This window comes from Miniopterus schreibersii (genome assembly GCF_964146895.1).
Source record: "Miniopterus schreibersii genome assembly, chromosome: 4".
Taxonomy (NCBI): Eukaryota; Metazoa; Chordata; class Mammalia; order Chiroptera; family Miniopteridae; genus Miniopterus; species Miniopterus schreibersii.
Window position 1 is genome coordinate 52051947 of NC_138105.1, and position 20019 is coordinate 52071965.

Sequence of the window (20019 nt, forward strand, 5' to 3'; positions counted from 1 at the left end):
AGGCACTACAGTCAAATGGTGTAAACATTAGGGACATAAGGTCATAAATCAACAGTTGGCACATACAAGCCAAAGTCACAGGGAGAAAGACATTAATAGCCTTAGAGAGCGGGAAGCCAGTCCTCAGACAGATGCAAAAATGAGAGACCATATGGTCCTGAGAGGCAGAGAAGTCAACAACAGTTCCTGGCTTTCCATTTCTAGTCCCATGTGGTCTCAATGAACCTTCTTTTACTCTCTTTGGCTGTTTATGAGACTGCCTGTTATAGAGGCTGGTTTTGTTCCCCAGGAACACATGTGTCCTAAATTAGCTTGACATGTTCATGTAACAAATGGACATGTCACCAGCATGTCTTTTGTTCCTGCCCTTTGTTAAAGAGACCGGAACAGTGTTTACAACATAAAACAGTACTTTCTTAAAGATTTATGTATTAACACCCCAAGGCACTGCCTTGCTTTGTGTCAGAAGAGGAAACAGGAAAAGATTTCTGCAAAAGAACTCCGTTCTGCAAAAGGATTTCAAGCTCCATGGATAACCTATTAGAGAATGTCCATACGATACCTGCTTCTTGGAAGAAACATGGATTCCTTAATGAACACGGAGCCAGACAGAAGGATATACCAGCAGGTCCCAATGTCATCAGGACTGAAAAGAAAAGAAAATAGAATCAGATGATCATCTATAACAACAACAACAAAATCAGAACATACATAGCACAAAGTGTAGTACCCATGTGACCTTCAGAATCATAAAGAATAATAAAATAGCATAAAACTTGTCCATTAAAATGCTTATTTTACAATTGGAATCGTTTTTTAAATAGTTTTTTATCCTTCAAATAAGCTAAAGATATTTGTCAGATATTTAAATATTTTAAATGTTCCTTTGATGTACAGCACTGACCAGACCATTCCCAGTTTTATTTTTCAGCTTAATTTTTTGAACTGAAAATACTTTTCGTTGCTTCATAAAACAAAAAATACAAAGAGGTAAACAGTGAAAGTCGGTCTTCCCAACCCTTTCCCTTGTCTACCAAGCTCCCTCATTTTTCCACCACACTTCCACACTTCTTGGATAGTCTTTCAAAATTTCCTTATGCATATGCACATAAAAATGGACACCTATTCTTATTCCTGCCACCATCTTTTCTTTCTTTTTACAGAAAAAAAGTACACTCTACAGTGTTCTTTCCTTTGTGCTAAATCTTAGCGATCTTTTCATCAAATCGCTGTCTTGTGAATGTGCCATATTTGACATAAGCAACATTTTACTCAGTCATTTCAGTTGTTTTTAATCGTACGCAATTATTTAAAAATATAAATAAAAATTACAATGAGTAATCTTGTGTATACAGTAGTAACTGTAACAAGTAACTAGAAGTACAACTGTTGGGCCTAAGGGTACATACATTGCAATTCTGATAAATATTGTCAAATTGTCCTCCATGGGTGGTTAACAACTTATTTGCCTACCTGCTTCCCCACAGCCTTACTAATATAGTTTGTTACATTTTTTTTTAGCAGTTTAAAACAAGATATATTTATTATCTGGAGGGTAGCTGACATAGATGAATTTCTTTTGTTTTTTCTTTTATTTTATTTGTCAGTTTACATTCAATATTATTTTGTATTAGTTTCAGGTATACAGCATAGTGGTTAGACAATCATATACTTTACAAAATGTTCCCCCTGATATTTCTAGTACCCACCTGCACTGTACATAGTTATTACAATATTATTGACTATATTTCCTATGCTGTTACATTTACTTAACAAATGTTTAATTAAAAATGTCATGATGAGGGCTGTTCTAGGTGCTTAGAATACTTCAGGGAACAACAACAAAAATCCCTGCCTGCAAAGAACTTATATTCTGGTGGGACAATTCATGATAGATAATGAAAATAATAAACCGAATAAATTACAAATCTGTGCTCTAGAGGAAAAAATAGCATAGGGTAAGGAAAAGGGGGCGTGGGGTGTTAAGAGTTTGAAATGGGTGGTCAGGAAGAGTCTCTCTGAGAAGAGCACATTTGAGTAAAGGAGATGAGTGAATCAAATGGATCCCTAAGGAACCAGCAGTCCAGGCAAAGGGCAGAAGGATCTCAAGTGTAAGGGCAAAGGCCACCAGCTGACACTGCCCAGCAAGGAGGCCGGTGCAGTGTGGCCGAAGCAGAGTGGGTGAGGGGCCAGGCGCAGGGGAGCACAGGCTTCCTACCACGGAGGCTTTTAATCAAACTTTTGGGGTTTTGCCAATCTGCTTGATGAAAATGATACTGAAATCAAGGGTCCTCAAGACTTTGTTAAATTTAGCTTTAAGCCCTAGCTCTAGAAATCATATCTCCCTCTGTGTGTATATGTGTGTGTGTGTGTGTGTGTGTACACACACACACACACACACATACACACACACAGGGTGAGGTAATAGGTTGTTCATATGGAAAATAATAGAAAAATAAACTGTTTATAATTAAAATACAAAACAAATAAAATGTTTCGTATTTTGTTAATAATACAAAAGTAATACAAATAATAATACAAAAATAAATTGTTTCCTGTACTCACAACTGTAAACCTACTTGTGCCTCACCCTGTATATATCCCTCAGAGACCCAGCCTTTTCCAAACCCTGATAATCAGCAATCCCCGAGGCGGCAGGAGAGACAGTAGCCCAGACCTGACTAATGGTCACCCAGTCCAGACCTCTGGCAGGCTAAAGATAACGTCTTGACTTAAGTTTCAGCTCCTGAGCCCTACGGTGGAACAATCCCATGAAACCAGGCAGAGGGTCACTGGAACAGACCTCAGAGCTGTCCTCAAGATCTGAAGAAATGATTTCTTACCCTTACCTCACCTCAGGCCAATCAGCTCCCAGCATGACCTCAACCCACAGTGACTTGTGATTTTGTCCTAGCGATCTGTAACCTACACGCCATCCTGGAGTCTGGGCTTTTGAGCATTAGTTCCTGTTCTCCTGGACGGTGCAATTCAGCATAAAACAGCTAATATACATTTTCCCCATTGCAATTCTCGGGGTTTAATGTTTGGCTCTGCTAGAGCTGGGTGGACAAGCTCTTTCTGTTCGGTAACAATATCTTAGTGTAATTTTACTTTTCATTTCTTTTTCTTATTGCCATAAGAGCACCTTTCTTTCTTATTTTCATGAGCCATATCTATTTATCTTCCTGTGAAATCAGTTGGTACCTTCTAGCCGATGTCCTATTAAGTTACATAATTTTTTTCTTATCTAGAAGCACTTATTAAAATCAGCCTTTTGAAAACATTTTCCCCAGTTTGTGGCTTATGCTTCGACTCTGATTACTGTGCTTTTTGCCAAGTGTAAGTTTTTTTATTTTATAGAATCAAGTTTATCAACAGGCTAGGCTACTATTAAAACAAACCAAAAAGCTAAGCATAGCCATGGCGTACCCAAGGAGGAGGTTGGTTTCTCTCTGGCACAGAACAGCCTGAGCACCGCCAGCCCAAGGCGGATATGGTGGCATCACAGTGTGGAGACCCAGGCTCTTTCCACTGTGTGGCTCCATCATCCCCTACACCTGGCTTCCATCTCATATTCTAAGGTGATAGCTCCAAACCTCACCACCACATCCACATTCTAGCAGGTGGAAGGGGTGGAAAGACAGAGCACACCCCAACTTCTTTTTTTTTGCCCAATTAAAAATGTTTTTCTTTTTTAATCACCATACCATTTCTTTTAAGAGCAGCACATGGAAGCTGCACACTGCACTGCCTGCCCTCCCCTGCCCTCGGGTCCCAGCGAGTCACACAGAAGTGCTGCAATGGAGTCTTCAGCAGTCTCTGCCAAGTCCTTTTTATTCTTTGTAGATTCCAAAAGTTTTTCAAGGACACTCAATTCTATTTACAATTCTAAATAACTAAGTTATTTAAAACACCAATCGCTATCACCTAATCATTTTCATTTTGTTATTTGCTTCCAAAGCAAGTCAGCAGCTGATCACTGTTTCTCCCAAGTCCAACTCTCAACCAATTGCACAACTATTTTAGACCTCAAAGAAATATTTTTTTAAAAAGTTGTCAGAATATAGTTTCAATGAAGCCATAAAAGTAAAATAATTTCTCAAATAAAAATGCAAAAACAATAATTTATGCCCTTGCCTCCCAGTTTTTAATCGTTAGCTTCTGCAATCAACAATCATTTACCTAGTTGTGGCTTTTTGGGGGGGAGGGGGGTATCTTTCTTAATATAAGATGATGGAATTATTTATTTATTTAGGTATTCTGTTGTTAGGGATTTTTTTAAAGATTCGTTTACTGATTTTTAGAGAGAGAGAAAGGGAGAGGGAGAGAGAGAAACATTGATGTGAGAGCGGAACCTCAATCAACTGCCTCCTGCACACCCCTTTACTGGAATTCAAGCCCACAACCCAGGCATGTGCCCTGGCCAGGAATCAAACCCGCAATCTCTGATGCACAGGATGACACTCAAACTGAGCCACCTGGCCAGGGTGACAGCATTATTATTAATTCTGACTTATGTCAACTAAAAATGTGTTTTGCCAGATGTAAGAACTGTTCAAATTTTTTCAAATAAGTAGTAAGACATGAAATAAAAAGAAAAAAGGAATTATCTTATAAACTTATTTTATTCTGCTCTTACAATTGGTCTCTTTATCGCCAAAGGATGGTCAACGGATATGAAATCTAGAAAGCTAGGAAATTAAGGTAGGTTGCCCTTACTATGTGGCTGTGGGCAAGTTACCACAGCTGCTGTAAGGGTTAAATGAGCAATGCTCATTAAACGCAAATAATAATTATTCTACAGTTTTTTGTCACATTTAAAAAGTACAATAAATGTCACCGAGGTCTAGACTAACTGTGACATAGATAATATAACAAACATTGGCAGTTATTCCATAATTTGTTCATTTTGAAGGCAAAATTACTAAGGACAAAATAAATGCAAGCCTTGTAAATCAACTTTCCTGGCACTGATCATAACATACCCATGAAGTAAAAGACAATCAATGTCTAAAGTGGATAAAATACTGTGACAGTAAATATTCTGGTACCCTGAACACTCACTGATTACCCTGTAATTAGGATGGACTCTTCACATTGTGGCAGGCAGTTAGAAAGACATGAGCAGAGCAAGGACGATGGGCCAGGTACAGAAGGTCACAAGGGTGGAAAGCCCTGGGTGCCTAGCAAAGGACAATTGTAGGGTGGGACCTCATCCCCTGGGTGACCATTCTCCTTAGCGTATCACTGATCACAGGTTTGGACCTCCTGACCTTTCCTCCCTAGAAATAACATCTAGGCCTCAGTTGTACTTCAGCTCCAGGCCCAGAAACGCAGCAAAACCAGACAAGCAATGCCCCCAGGCTGGCCTCAGGGACTGATGCACTGGACAATGACCCCTTGCCCTGGCATGGACCAATCAATCAGTGGAGACCTAGACCCTGAAAGGACATACTTGCAAAGCTGCTGAATATTCTGTTGAGATCTTCCCTGGGGGACCTCCTCTAAAATCTCCACCCTTAAAACCCTAAGGACTGAGGACCGAGTGCACTCTCCCTCCCCTCCCCCCAGGCAAGTTACCATTACCCTCCTCACTCCCCAGGTCCAAGGGCCCTTCCTTTACCTCTATCACTTGTTTCCTGAGCCCATTTCTTCTAGGAATTACTTCTTCCATCTCTGTGATTTTTCTAAATAAATGTTCTCTTACAGTTGGAGTCTTGGCTCTGAATTCTTTCTTGGCCAGAGCACAAGCACTAAGGTTGCTGAACCCAGGTCGGGTCTGACTCTCCCACTCTAAGAACTGGTGCCAGTCCCACCGGCCCCAACAATATCAGGAAAATCTTGGGAACAATTTAAGGGAGTCAAAAGAAACTGATCCTCTCAATACCTCTCATTTATTATAATTTTGTTTACCTACAATAGATGGCAGTTTCTCTAGTTTTTCCAAAAAAACTTCAAACATTAACTCGTCAGAGCTCTATTTGCTTGCGCACGCATTTGCAGAGAATGGCTCTCAATCAACAAACATTTATTCAATCTAGTGAGCACTTTCTATGTCCAATAAGATCATTGTAATTTCTGAATTATTGAGTTGTCTCTTTCAAAGATTCAAGTTTTACAAAAGCTGATTAGAACTAAGAATATAAAAACAATCTTATTTTTAAAAATGTCTGGAATAGCGGCAAACTAGAGAAGTCCTCCTACCTTCCTACTCACCCCCCACAGGACTCATGTCTGGCTTCCGTCCTGAAAAGTCCTTGCTGTGACATGCACCACAAACTCTGTTTTACTTAGTCTTCCTTGTCCAGAAAGTTTTTCTGCCTTTATTATAAGTCACTGTACTAAGCCTACGCATACTTTTCACTTTCAATTATGCCTCGGACAGGCAGCATTTCAGTATGGGGTATAACCTACTTCCCTTCGAGGCCCACAGATTCTCCCTTCCCACAGCGCGGCTGTTACCTGAGGGGCTTTATAGCGATTTTATATCTATGAAGTGATGATTATTCAGGTTTGTTTTTTTTTTAAAATAAAAGATGAAAAAGAAGTTCTAAAGACAGTACTTAGCAGTACCAGCATCAAGCTCTTCTACACTCAAAGGGAAGGCAGAATGACTCCAAGTTCTTGCTTGCAGGCACTGGCAATGAAATTGGCTAACAAAAGACTGTAATAATAACAATTATTATCATCATCATCATCATCATCAAGGACAAATACTGAGATTTTATTCTGTCCAGTGGTTCTCAAGCTTCAATGCGCTTATGAATTACCCGGGATGAGAATTTAAAATGCATGTTCCTAGGATCTACCCAGCCCCTCCGGTTTCTGATCCTTGGGGGGAAGAGCCATCGCAAGACCTTTTAAACAAATATCCCAGGTGATTCTTATGCATGGGCTTATCAAGTCTGAAAAACCTTGAGGAAAGCTGTCTCAACATCAAACCTCAAACAGGAACAAATGGCAGAAAAAGAAACTACATCTCTGTCACTATCTATGCAATTAGTCGCACGTGTTTCATTCACTAGGCTTACTTCAATTTTCCTCAAATAATTGTTTTACGTTTTTAAATTATGAGCTACGGAGCCCCTTCCTTGGCTGTTGAAACGGCAAAAGCTGAATCTTTGAGCAACCCTGAGCCCTTCCAAAGAGCCCTAGCCTGGCACCACCAGTACTAGGTAGAAAAGAGAAACTTAAAGATTAAATATGTACACACAGCAAAGCAGCACTTTGCAAGTCTCTCTGAGCAGCAAAAATGGGCCCCTGAAAAAGACCTACAATACTTACACCGAGCCACAAACTACAATGAACAACGGATTTGATCCCGAAACAGCCCATCCCACAGCAGCGAAACCAAAGCCATAAACGCCCAGGAGTACGACGGACGGGGCCCGCGGAAAGGCTTCTATTTCCCCGTCGCCGTCCACAGGTAGGAAGTGAAGAATAAAGCCAAGAAAAACGAGCAGACCAAACGTAAACAGACCATCAGCAAACGATCCGTCCACCTTCCGGCGCAGACGGACAGAAGGGCTCTGGAGCAGTCACAGCTCAGACAGAAGGCCTCTGGAGCAGTCACAGGTCGCGGGTCCGCTGCCCATCGCTCCGGGCCCAAACGACGGGCAGGCTGAGACTTGGGATAAGGGGCAGCAGCACACAGGCCGTCGGGTCGGGTCGGGTCGGGTCGGGCTGGGCTCCTTCCCTGCGGGGCTTCCCTCCGCCGCTCGCCACAGGCCCACCGCCGCCGGCTGCGCCCTTCCCGCCTGTTTCTCCCCGCGGCCAGTGCCCACGAGGTCGCCTCTGTCGCCTCCCAACCACACTCCGCCTCACGGCAGCGACTTGGCAGCCACTTTCAGCCGGTGAGCAGCAAGAATTTTCAAAACACGCAGGAGCAGACTACTGAGTCGGGGCTCTGACCTTTCCCCTCTGACTGTCAAACAAAAAAAGGACAATGGCTAGCCCCACAGTGGCCGTCCGGCATGAATTACAAAGTTACACCTTTTTTTTTTGTCAGAAAGGAAAAAATATGATATTTTTTGGTGTGCGGCAGAATTTTAGTAATTAGTTTATATGCCATGAGATGAAAAAGGCTGAAAATTGCTGCCTTGTGGGAATGGCTCAACCCCTATTCCTTTCATAAAATCTTCTCACTCACCATTTTCCAAACTCCAAAACACTTACCCATCTAACTGAGTTCCATTTTATAACACTGAAACTCCTTTGAGGTAGGTGTGCGCCGCACACCAAGCAAAGCCCGGCCCCGGTCTCAGCATTTGCTCAGGTCGGTCAGATCACAACGGGCTTCTGGTATAACCCGGGGACCCCCAAGAGGAGCCAGTCCAAAGCCCTCGCTCAGCACGTAAGGTAGGCGCTACGTGGCCGTGCAAAGAGCGAAGGATTTGGGACACATACTCTTTCACCCTAGGCATGAGATCCTGGTGAAGTTAAATCCTGAGATGCTAGTTCCTCAACTGTAAAGTGGGGATATCAACACCTTCTTCACTACGATACTTTGATTTAATGAAACAAGATATTTGGAGGTCTCTGCATCGCAGGTCCATAGAAAACACTAGTTCTCTTTGTCTTTCCTCTCGTACGTTACATGAAAGGGCCAACCTACAACTTTACTTTCTGCTCCATCCCCCAACATATCCTACGCTGCAAACTTCACCCTGTTCAGTGATACTCCACTTTTCCCCCACCTACGCCTCAAGGCCTTTGAATACAAACCTGCTGTTCCAGCTTCTAAACAGCACCTTTTGTCTAATAAACGTATTACTCATCCTTTGAATTCCAGGTTAACTAACACTTCCTCTGAGAAGTGTTTCAGTATCTTCCAAGTAAAGTGAGTCATTTTTCTCCAGGGTTCCCAGAGCACTTTGTACAAGCTCATATTACGCAGCTGCCAGAGCCTCATAATTACTTATTTTCGGAGTCTTTCCCCCATTAGTTTTTAAACTTCTCCAGTTCATCAGTACCCCTAACACACACACTATGTAATGCCCGATTGGTATTTAGCTTTTCCTTATTGAATGAATTAATAACTGCACAGACACCAACTCAGACATGGTATTAAAAAGTCTGAAAGTCAAAGATGTGTTTCCGTGTACCAGTAACTGGAAAAATGAAGCCAGGCTTCAAGAACTTCCACAGTAATATCCTTCAAGCCCACAAGGTGGCGCGGTCTCCCCACGAAAGAGCTGTGCGCCGGCTGCTCCCCATTCCCCATGCATAAAGCGGGAAGCTAGTACAAGTGATCACCTTTAAAGGTTGACACCGGGGTTGAAAGCATAATAAGCTAATAAATCAAAAGAAAACTGATTAAATCAGCAAAGGGGATTATTAGAGGGCAAAAAAGTAATGTGAAAAAGCTGCTTTATTCAGCTAATACAATGAGAAAACTTACGAAGAGCCCAATCAGCCAACAAGGCCGCTCATGGCACTGCTGGCAAAGGGGCTGAGAAGGCAAGGCTGTGACAAGCGGGAGTGGCAGGCTCCTCCCGCAAGCGGCCTCGGGTGGCCTCTGAAAACTGTGCTATTCACTTGACCCAGAAAACCCCACACGATTATGCAAATTAAGAGGTTCAAATCTTCGTGTTCACTTTGAGAACACTCGTGAAACTGCCCAGGCCACCAAGTGGTATGCATATTAGAAAAGCCACCAACTACCCAAAAAAAGTGCTGTGCGCCATTCTCGTCATTACAACGGTGGAGCCGGTAGGTGTGCCCAGGCCTAACAGCAGCCCAAAAGGAGAGCTGGATTTTTGCTGCATGTGCTTAAAAATGCAAAAGTAGGGCAGAACTTAAGGGTTTAGATGCAGATTCTCTGGTCATTGAGCACATCCAGGTGAACAAAGCTCCCAAGACGGGGTGCAGGACTTCCAGAGCCATGGGCGGATGAACCCTCACAGGAGCTCTCCCTGCCACCCTGAGATGGTCCTACTGAAAAAGGGCAGATGGTTCCTAAGCCAGACGAGGCGGCTGCACAGAAGAAAACGGTGCCCCGGAAGAAACAAAAACGTATGGCCCAGGAGTAAATTCAGCATAAAATAAATGTTAATAAAAGTAAAAGCAATATATATATACATACATACGTGTGTGTGTGTGTGTGTGTGTGTGTGTGTGTGTATGTATATGGAGCGGCAGGAGTGGGGGAGATGGCTGTGGGCAGAGGATATGGAGCTAGCATAACATTCAGCTCAAAATGGGCCTCCTGCAAGCCACAACACGGATATCTAAGTCTTCGGGGGCTGGGTGAGGGACAACAAATAGAAACTGAAAGAACAGTACCCATGAACAATCCAAACAATCTGGGACCAGAAATTAGTGCTTCCTGAGTTTACCCCACAAAGTATGGCATGAGGAGGGTGTTGGAACTACAGGAAGGCAATCCTCCCCCTTCAGCAGATCAAGTACAATAAGGCATTATTAGCACAACCAAAGGGACCCAGGAGTGGAGAAACACATACATGATGCTTGACAGGGGCAACACTAACAAGAGCAGTAAGACAGAGAAGCACAAAGATGACAATCATATGATAAGTAAGAATGGGCGATATGAGCACCGGTGGATCATCCCGAAACAGTGATTGGGAAAACCACCCACAGAAAAGTGGGGATACAGTGGTCACAGAGGGGGGTTCGGTACAACTGAGGCCACACGTGACATCAGCACGGATTTTTTAGGATATTTTAGAAATAAAGGTTGCATTCTACTACCCAGGATGTTATACCATATTCAAAACAAAGCTCCTGGCATCAAGGAGCAATGGAGCCAGAATTCTTATCACCCTAGGGCACCTGGCCCCACGTCTTTAGCTAAAAAGCCAAAAAGGGAAATAAAATGGAGATTATCAAAATTTCCAATAACTCAGTGGGGACAACTAGCAAAGGTTCCCAGAGGGTCAGCCACAGTGACCCAAACTAGAAAAACATCTGTTTCTTTCCTTGTATCCACTGTCTCAGCAACATCATCCAACCAAAGGATAAGACCAGAAAACAATGTCCTCCTGAGTTTCTTCCTCTCTCCACAACCTAGCATCGCTCTCTGCTGGTGCCCCTCAACGCCTCTCAATTGAAGCCCTCGTTTTAGCTCACCTATACTGTTGTTACACTCCTCAGACTGGCTTAGACTTGTCCTCTCAAATATATGATTATGCCAAAATCCAATGTGAAAATAACTTTACTCATTTACAACAAATTACCCTCTGCCCTTTCCGGAGTCCAGCATTTCAGGTCAGAGTTTCAATGTGCGCTTCGCAAGCCCTGTGGGACTTCACGCTGGCCAACCCTCTTTCTACCATAATAGCAACTTACTGAGCTGGTAGGACTTCCTATGAACAAAGTGTTCCATCATTTTAAAAAAGAACTTCTAACAATGGCCACCTTCCATTTTGCAGATGGTTTTTCAGATACTAATAAGTTTAATCTTTTTCTCAAATACATTGTTTGTTTCTGTTACTGGATTTATCAAAAAGATTAATAATTATTTGTGTGGTTTTCCCCCCTCCTCTGCTGGGGCTCTACGCCATAAGCTCAAAGACAAAATGTTATTATTTATTTTTGTAGGACCAATGGCACACAATGGTTTCACCATTTCTTTTATATACACATATAAGCAGTCAAATTATAAAAACACAGACAAGAAGGACACTTCAAAATAGTGGTTACATTTTGCTGGGGAAGAAAGGAAAGGAGATCTGAAGTATTTTGTTTCTTAAAAAAATAATACTAACTAAAGCAACGTGGGTAGTAAATGGGTTTGTAATCACTTAAAAACAAGACTGCAATATAAAATAAAATTAAAAATTTAAAAAAATAAAGCTTGGCCAGATCAGGAAGGAAAAAGCGGTACAATAACTGGATATGGGCCAAAGATTCAAATGAGAACTTTCTCAAGGATGGAAGAACCAGGCACACCTACACCTTACAGGAAAGGGGGTGGCAAAGGCTGACAGTACAGTAATAGCCACACTGCAGGAAAAGGACAGCTTGCTGGAGGGACGAGAGATGCGGAGGCAAATGCAGCTGCAGATGAGCTGGGGGTTGTGAACAGAAAGTAAAGGTGGGGGCAGAGTTGGCGGGAGAGCGAGCAGGAGAGCACGCTGGGCACAGCAGTGGGTTGGTGGCCTTGCAGAGAAGTGATTTAAGTGATTTGGGGAAGCTGCTGTGAAACCAGGAAACCAAGTCAACAAGTAAAAAGACTGCTAAAGCAATGAGCATGCAGCTGAGGTCTGAGGTTCTAAATTGCACATTTACAGATTTAATGAAAATGCTTTAAGACTCAATAGGCCTCAGTGCAGCTTTTTTTTTTTTTTTTAAATGCAGGAACAATTTCCTCTCCTGCAATAAAGAGAGATAAAGTGTTAACAAACTGCTCTGAGAACTAGAAAACCAAAGCATCTAGGCAGACATATCTGTGGGAAATGGGCATTTTAGGTACCGAGTTGCACATTTTTGTGGTGTGGGTATGCGTGTACACTTAAAGTTTTTTAACGGTTGACTTTAGAACCAAAGATTTTTAGCACTTTAAATGTAACTGTATGTTAAACTGAAACAGTGCAGATGAGTGGCCATTAAACAAATGGTGGCCACTAAAGAAAAACTAAAGCTGAAAGGACACACTTATTTTACTCATTTCAGATTAAATTCTTAAATAAAGGTATCTTAAAGTCCCTCAGGTTAGGAATTTATATTATCCACCACAGTATTCCCGAGCCTGCCAAACAGCTAGCATATATGGTAGATAACAAATGACAAGAAGAGAGAAATTACCTTATATTCTTGTCCACTGTGTAAAGTTCCACTAATTTTATCTAATTTTTCAGGTGTAAACAAATACAACTAGATTCTAAATGGGCAATTCTAAATTTTTTAAAATTCCATTTTTTTAGGACCACAACTCTACCCCTAATCTCAATATAATTTAACACAGCATTTTTGTCATCCTGTTGAGTAGGTTAAAAAATAACTAAGGGCCCGGCCAGGGTGGCTCGGGGGTTGAGCATTGACCTATGATCCTGGAGATCACGGTTCGATTCCCGATCAGGGCACATGCCCAAGTTGCAGGCTCAGTCCCCAGTCGGGGGCATGCAGGAGGCAGCTGATCAAGGACGCTCTCATCATTGATGTTTCTATCTCTCTCTACCTCTCCCTTCCTCTCTCTGAACTCAATAAAGATATATTTTTTAATAAAAAACAAACAAATAAAAACAATAACTAAGGGAGTCAGAGCATCACTACTGTAATTCCTTCCTAACAAAAGTTTAAAGCAGCTAAAAAAAAAGAAGCCAAAATGCAAATTATCAAAAGCACGAGTCTGACAATGATGAGAGCAGCTAACATTCTGTGCACTTACTCTCTACGCAGATACTGCTCTAAGTACTTTATACAAAGTATAGCACCCTATCCCCACACCAACGCTAAAAGTAGGTACTATTATTATTGGTTCCATTTTATAGATGAGAAAAATGAGGTACAGAGGTAGATCAAAAGAGTATTACATTTACCTGGTGAAATCATTAAAACCATAGACTTAGAAGTCACCAGCACACAAACATAATAAGGAAAATGAATAATCAACTCTTGGTCGTAAAACCAAAGTCTGACGTCTTTGATATTCTGACTACACTGTGTTCTTTAAGCCCAAGGGGAAACAAGAAGGGCAGGTCATTTCCCCCGTGAGGTAACAGCAACCGGTCCCAAAAAGAGGGGTGGTATTATCACAGATTTATATACACCACAAATACAAGGGCTCTTTAATTGTCAAAACTGCACCTACACAGATTGGTAAGAGCAGAAACGTGTCTGTTCAAGGATCACAGAAGAAAATGATACAATTACCTGTCTCCACCAGATTGGCCAAATACTAGGAATCTGATTAAGTTAATCTACAATTAGTCTCTGAAGTTTTGGTCTTATGAACTCATGCCCAACTGAATATCCACAGACTTTTCATTGCTCACTAACATGTCACCTAATTCTAACTAGTCAAAAATGAGAAATTGCTACAACCAGCTCTAGCCTAAGAGCCTTCAATTTAGGATTATCTAAAATACAGCTTTGCGTTATCTGCACAGCTCACACTCACTGTTAAAACTGACTTAAAAAAATAAAACACAACAAAACCCAGGTATATTAAAAGACACTGTAACCTACCTTCAATTTAAATGAATAATAAATAAAAACTGTTAGGGAGTCGGGATAACGCAGGCAGAGCAGCTGCTGCGTTTCAGTTCCCACCCCCCCACTGGAGGGCCAGCTGCAGGGAAGGATGGTGTGCGTATCCCAACATGCCTACAAGCATTATCATTTTTTTTCCTTTTTCTATTTTCTTTTTTTAAAAGTTAAATTTATTGGGGTGACACTGGTTAATAACATTATATGGGTTTCAAGTGTACATTTCTATGATACATTGGGTGCCCATCACCCAGAGTCAAATCCTCTTCTGTCACCATATCTTACCCCTTTACCCTTTACTACCCCCACCCCATTCCTTCTGAAACACCATAATTGTTGTCTGTGTCTATGAGTTTTTGTTTTTCTTCTTTGTTCATTTGTTGCTTTCAGTTTTATATCCAACATATGAGTGCAATCACATGGTTCTTAAGTTTTTCTGTCTGACTTATTTTACTTAGCATGATATTCTCAAGATCTACCCATCATTTTTTTATGATGCCATTTTTACAGACATGGAAAAGGCTAGAAAATGCTGGTGAGTGGGGTAACTGCTAAGGCTGCAGAGTCACGATATCTGGGGTAGAATCCAGGTCCCGCTTTGAGCAGTGAGACTTTGGGCAAGTTCTGCATCTTCTCAAAACCTCAGCCCCTTCATGTGTAAAACTGGGGTGATGATATCTACCTCACAAGACAGCTATAAGGAGTAGATAAATTACTGCATATAAAGCACTTATTAGAGCACATGGGGCATAGGGTGTGCTTGTAAAATGTTTGTTATTAGCTCACCATCAATACTACCAAAGCCATGTTTCAGAGGGGACCACTAGATTGCTTCAACAAGTGTCAATAATATTCACCAGAGATTTCCAACCCTGACATCTCTATACCCATTCCATTGATAGCTTTTAAATGTTCCTAAAGAAAGCAAATATTCTAAGTTATTTACAGCTTAATTTCTTCAAGAATAAATGTGCTAAAAAGCATCTGCCCTTGGTGTTAGTCTTCTCATTATCAGTTATGTCTCGGTTATTTATTCTTCTTCTATATTCGGTGTATGTTCTTTAAGCCCTAGATGGATATTTACAATTTCCTGCTAAAAAGCCCCTAGATGATTAAGTTTCATAAGTTATAACCTATGAATCATCCTTGATCGTATCCACCTGTATGTTTTTGTAAAACCCACACGATTTCCCCATTTCTCCAGTCTTTGAGTCAGTTCAAGCACTTGTGACCCTCAGATTAGGCAACCGTCTCTTTACTGACCTGCCTGCCCATCCGCTCAACCGAATCCACCCTTCGCATTTTCATACAGACACAGATAAGACACTATCCTTGAAGGATGAGTGGGGTTGAAAGGCATTTGGTCACGTCATTTTGCTGCTTGAAAACTGGCCACCAAACTACAGATTACAAGAGACTTTGGAAAGATATTCAGATCTGATTCAAATAAATACGCCGTTAAAAAAATTTTTTTGAGACAAAGGAATTTGAATATTTTCATGATATAAAGAATTATGTTTTAAAGATTGAGGATAATAATAGTGTGGTTAGATTTTCTGAAGTCTTTATCTTTTACAGATAAAGATACATATCAAAATTATCCCAAAGGAGGTGGGAAAAGTAAAAGATGAAACATAATTGGCCTTCGATTGACAATGTTGGATGGGGAGTACATGGGAGTCTGTCATGCTCTTGTCTCTAACATTGGAAACATCTGTCATTTTCTACAATAAAATGTTAGTTGAGAGGGAAAAAACTCATTTCCAGTCGCCTAAAGAATCGAGACCAATTTATTTGATTACGCATTCACAAGCAAGTATGACTAGCCTGCCTCTTGGCTCATCAATCTGACCCACATCACACGCCAGTCACCCTAACCTTGCCACAAGGTTCCGAACAGCAAGCCAGGGCCCCTCACTTCCCTGTGTTACTGTACATACTGTTTCTCCTGCCGAGAAAGTCTCTCTAGACCAGTGGACACACTTTTGAGACCTCGTCCAAAGGGCCGCTTGTCTGAGACGCCCCCTGTTTCCCTCAAGCCCTCCCTTGCACTTCCTTCAGCCCCTTGTACATGCCCATATTCTCAGTCATTTGGGTTAGTTTTTGTTGTGGTTGGTTCTCTTTTATTCTACTTCTACTTCCCCCTCAGAGATTATGGCTGCCTGAGGGCAGAAGCTGTGTTTTGTTTATTTAGATAACTATTCCCTATAACATGCATGGAAAGTAATTCTTTAATAACCGCTTTGAAAACAGGAAGGAAAGTCAACAGAACAGCCGTCAGTCAAGGCAAACATCATTAACAAAATGATGCCTGGTAAGTCACAGTTTACATATACTAACAATATTTATCCACTGTATGTTTATCACATTTAAAAAAAAAAATTAGTTCTCTTTTTTTCAAGAAATATATTACACATCTTGGAAAAAAATCAGTATTATTTAAAAAAGAAACTATGCCTCAAGAGATGTGGGCATCTTATTTTTCTGTTTCTGAAAGATTATAAGTGAAAATAGGATATTTATGCTACCTTTACATTTCATCTGGTGTGGTTGTGGGAATATATATTTTGTTCTGTTAAAAAGACTCTACACTACTGCTTATTTCATAATGATAAAAATGCCAAAATACTCCATAATGTGAAATATATTCGAATGACACGTGAGAGATATACAGCTACCGAAGTTATCAGCAAAGAACTGTAAACGTTTACATCAGGAAAAAGCTGAAATGTTTCCCATTTCTAAACTATGAAAAATAAGTTAATGCCAAAATAAGGTAAGGCTGACAGAGCAAGCTGCTACTAACACTGCTTTGATTCTTTAAGGAAAGTCTTTGGTCACTGCGTTATACATCATACAAAGAAAAAGGAAACACCTACTAGTATAAAACTTCATTTGCTTCATGTCTTTCATATCTCACAGTTTCACACATTAACCTGTAAAAGAAATAAAGACACGAGTTCAACATTTGTCATGGAAAAAAAGCCACACTAATAGTTTAAAAACATAAATGAGCCACGTAGTCTAGAAAGTTAAGATTACTTATAGCTTGTCACAATCGCTTACTAGCCTCAAGATGAATATTTTTGGTGCCTAGGTTAACAAAATAAAACAAAATCTGGTAAAGAAATGCTAGGAAAAAACATTCTGTTAGATCTCAACTTCGCTACATTTATCTTATAGGGAACAGAATTGCATGTGTTTTTTATACTTTGTAAATGACATTTGGACAGATTAATGTTCTCTAAGGTAAACAGAAAATGAGAGGGAACCTTAGAAAGGAAAACCTAATTTAAAAAAGTGATAACGTCACTCGCACCTCAACATTAATGTTACTTAACAGTACGGAATTTCAGACAAAAGCAGGCTTTTATTAACTCATTATTTTTATGACTAATGACTAAATGGAGGCTTTACAACTTTTGAAGAATTATGTTTCATCCCTGAGGGAAAAAATTATGTAAATTATAGAAAACATGAATAGATGTTTAAATGTTCAAAAGTACCTGAAGAACAGCATCTTCAAAAAACAGTAAAATGTCCCCAAAATACAGAAATGCAAGAGACTACAATGATGATGTCATGTCTCCTTGGGGAGGAAATAGTACATAGAAAGAGTTGGCTATAAAAGTGAATATTTCAGCCTGGCCGGTGTGGCTCAGTGGTTGAGTGTTGACTCATGAATCGAGAGGTCATGGTTCTATTCCTGGTCAGGGCACATGCCCGAGTTTCGGGCCTGATCCCCAGTAGGGGACATGAAAGAGGCAGCTGAAAGATGATTCTCTATCATCATTGATATTTCTCTCTCTCCCTCTCTGCCTTCCTCTCTCTGAAATCAATAGAAACGTATTTTAAAAAGGGGGGGACTACTTCAACAGCACCTGCACTCTGGTCAATGAGGCTGCTCGTCTGCAGTCTATGAAACACTGGGACCAGCCCCCCGCCATCTTTCTTTTCTGTTTGCTAAGTCCAATAAACACGACATGCGCTTGATTTTCCCCTTGAATACAACTCTCTTGGGTACTCTTTCTGTCTGTTCTTTCTGCGACCACTGCCCTGCTGTAGAGATCCATCCTTTTAGCCCTCTCAACCCCTTACTCCAAACTTCCAAACCGAACGTCATGACGCCAGGAGGCAGCACTGAATCTTGAACACACATCATTAAACATACAGCTTTCTTTATGGGAGGGGAACACTTCTCTTGATCCCACATCCCACTCCAGCTATTATCCACATTTTGCTTTTCCCACGACAGAAATTCTCCCTTAGAGTTGTTTATACACTATCTTCATTTTCTCCCCCTCTTCCCACTCCCTCACCATGTGGTTCCTGAAACTCCAAACAAAAGGCTCTAAAAAGTTGCCAGCATCCTCTGTGCCATCTAAATCCTTTCGGTCCTTATCTTAATTCCACTTCTCCGCAGCACTGATGGCTCCTTTCTCCTTACAGCAGTATCTTCTCTAGGCTTCCTGTCCTCAGTCTCTAGGTTTTTCTTATAATTTATTAGTCACTTTTTCTGTCTCATTTGGCTTCTGCCCCTATTCCACCCCTCTACCTGACTTCTAAAGGTTATCTATCACCTCCAGGGACCCTTCAGGCCTCTTCTCCTCTGCACCAGCCTGTGGTTTCAAATTTAAGGTATTAACCGATGCCTTCCGCAGCAACGCCCCAGACCTAACCTCTCACCACGATACCCACTCGTCAAATGCCGACTTATGTAGCCAGTGGCTGAGTAATGGCTATTTCACGTTCAAAATGTCCAAAACACACCTTCAACTTCTTCCCCTAAACTCTGCTTTCTCACAATCAGTATCCAATTGCTTAGTCCAGAAACCTGGAGGACTCCTGTCTTTTCTTCACATCCCATCTTTCCACCAGCATGTTTCCAAAATATATCCTCCAAAACTGCCCAAGCTCACCATGTCCCCTGTAAAAACCTAGTAGAGCCACAACTGTCCCACTATCATCTCTTCCCAGGACTGCACAGGAAGGCTTCTGCTTCGGCTCACCTATTGTCCATGCTCCACATAACTTCCAGACATTCTTTGCAAATGTTAAGTCAGATCTCCTCATACTTCTGCTCTTAATTTCCACTACCTCTAGAACAAAACACAAACTCCTGGAATTCAAGGCCCTAAACTTACTTCACTGTAATCATTTAGTCTCTCTTACTATGCACGGCACCTGTCTTCTCGTACTTCAAACCTGTTCTCATCACAGAGCATCTGAGACCCTTCTACACTGCGGAGACCTTTGCCCACCTGCCCAGCTCAGATGTTACCTCCTTTTGACCACAAAGTCAAAGCAGCCCAGCACCCATTCGTACCAGGCCCAGCACATCTGAATAAAGGATCCATGCCCTAAATCCTGTCTGCCCCACGAGGAATGTAAGCTCCACCATGGCAGCGGTTGGGTCTACCTCCATGCTGTATCTCCACGGCCTACATCAGTGTCTAGCACACAGTAGGCATGCAACCAATAACTGTTGATTGGATAAATAAGTTTAACCGGTGCCATAAAAAAAAAAAAAAGTCATGATAAAATCTTCTATAGGACAATATTCTAATAAATGAAAGAAGTACCAAAAGTTGTTTTATCCTTAAACATTGGTAGGAATGTTTTATCAAAAGCATGCTGATCTTTACTAAATTCCCAAAGAATATACTAACCCTAATTTAGTTGTTTTGTGATGACCTAAAAGTACCCATATAATATCAATTACACTCACACATAATGCTGAAGAACATCTGCATATAGTTCAGCAGGCCTTTGTTTCCAGCATCGATTGGCTCTAGACACTTACTCTGCTTTTTACAAATTTTGGTCTCCACTCCTAACCATAGCACC

The 20019-nt window shown here is 41.2% G+C and overlaps 1 protein-coding gene across 7 annotated transcripts in view; it reads right to left on the reverse strand.

Annotated features, from left to right (window-relative positions):
- Window positions 1–20019, reverse strand: part of RAPGEF2 (Rap guanine nucleotide exchange factor 2) — a gene marked incomplete at its 5' end in the record, with an annotated part of 216469 nt that overhangs the window by 125630 nt on the left and 70820 nt on the right. For all 7 annotated transcript variants that reach the window (XM_081134183.1, XM_081134184.1, XM_081134187.1 and 4 more), the window contains 2 exons: window positions 563–646; window positions 17052–17108. In XM_081134183.1, the coding sequence (XP_080990309.1) occupies window positions 563–646; window positions 17052–17108 (141 nt within the window). The remainder of the gene's footprint in view (window positions 1–562; window positions 647–17051; window positions 17109–20019) is intronic.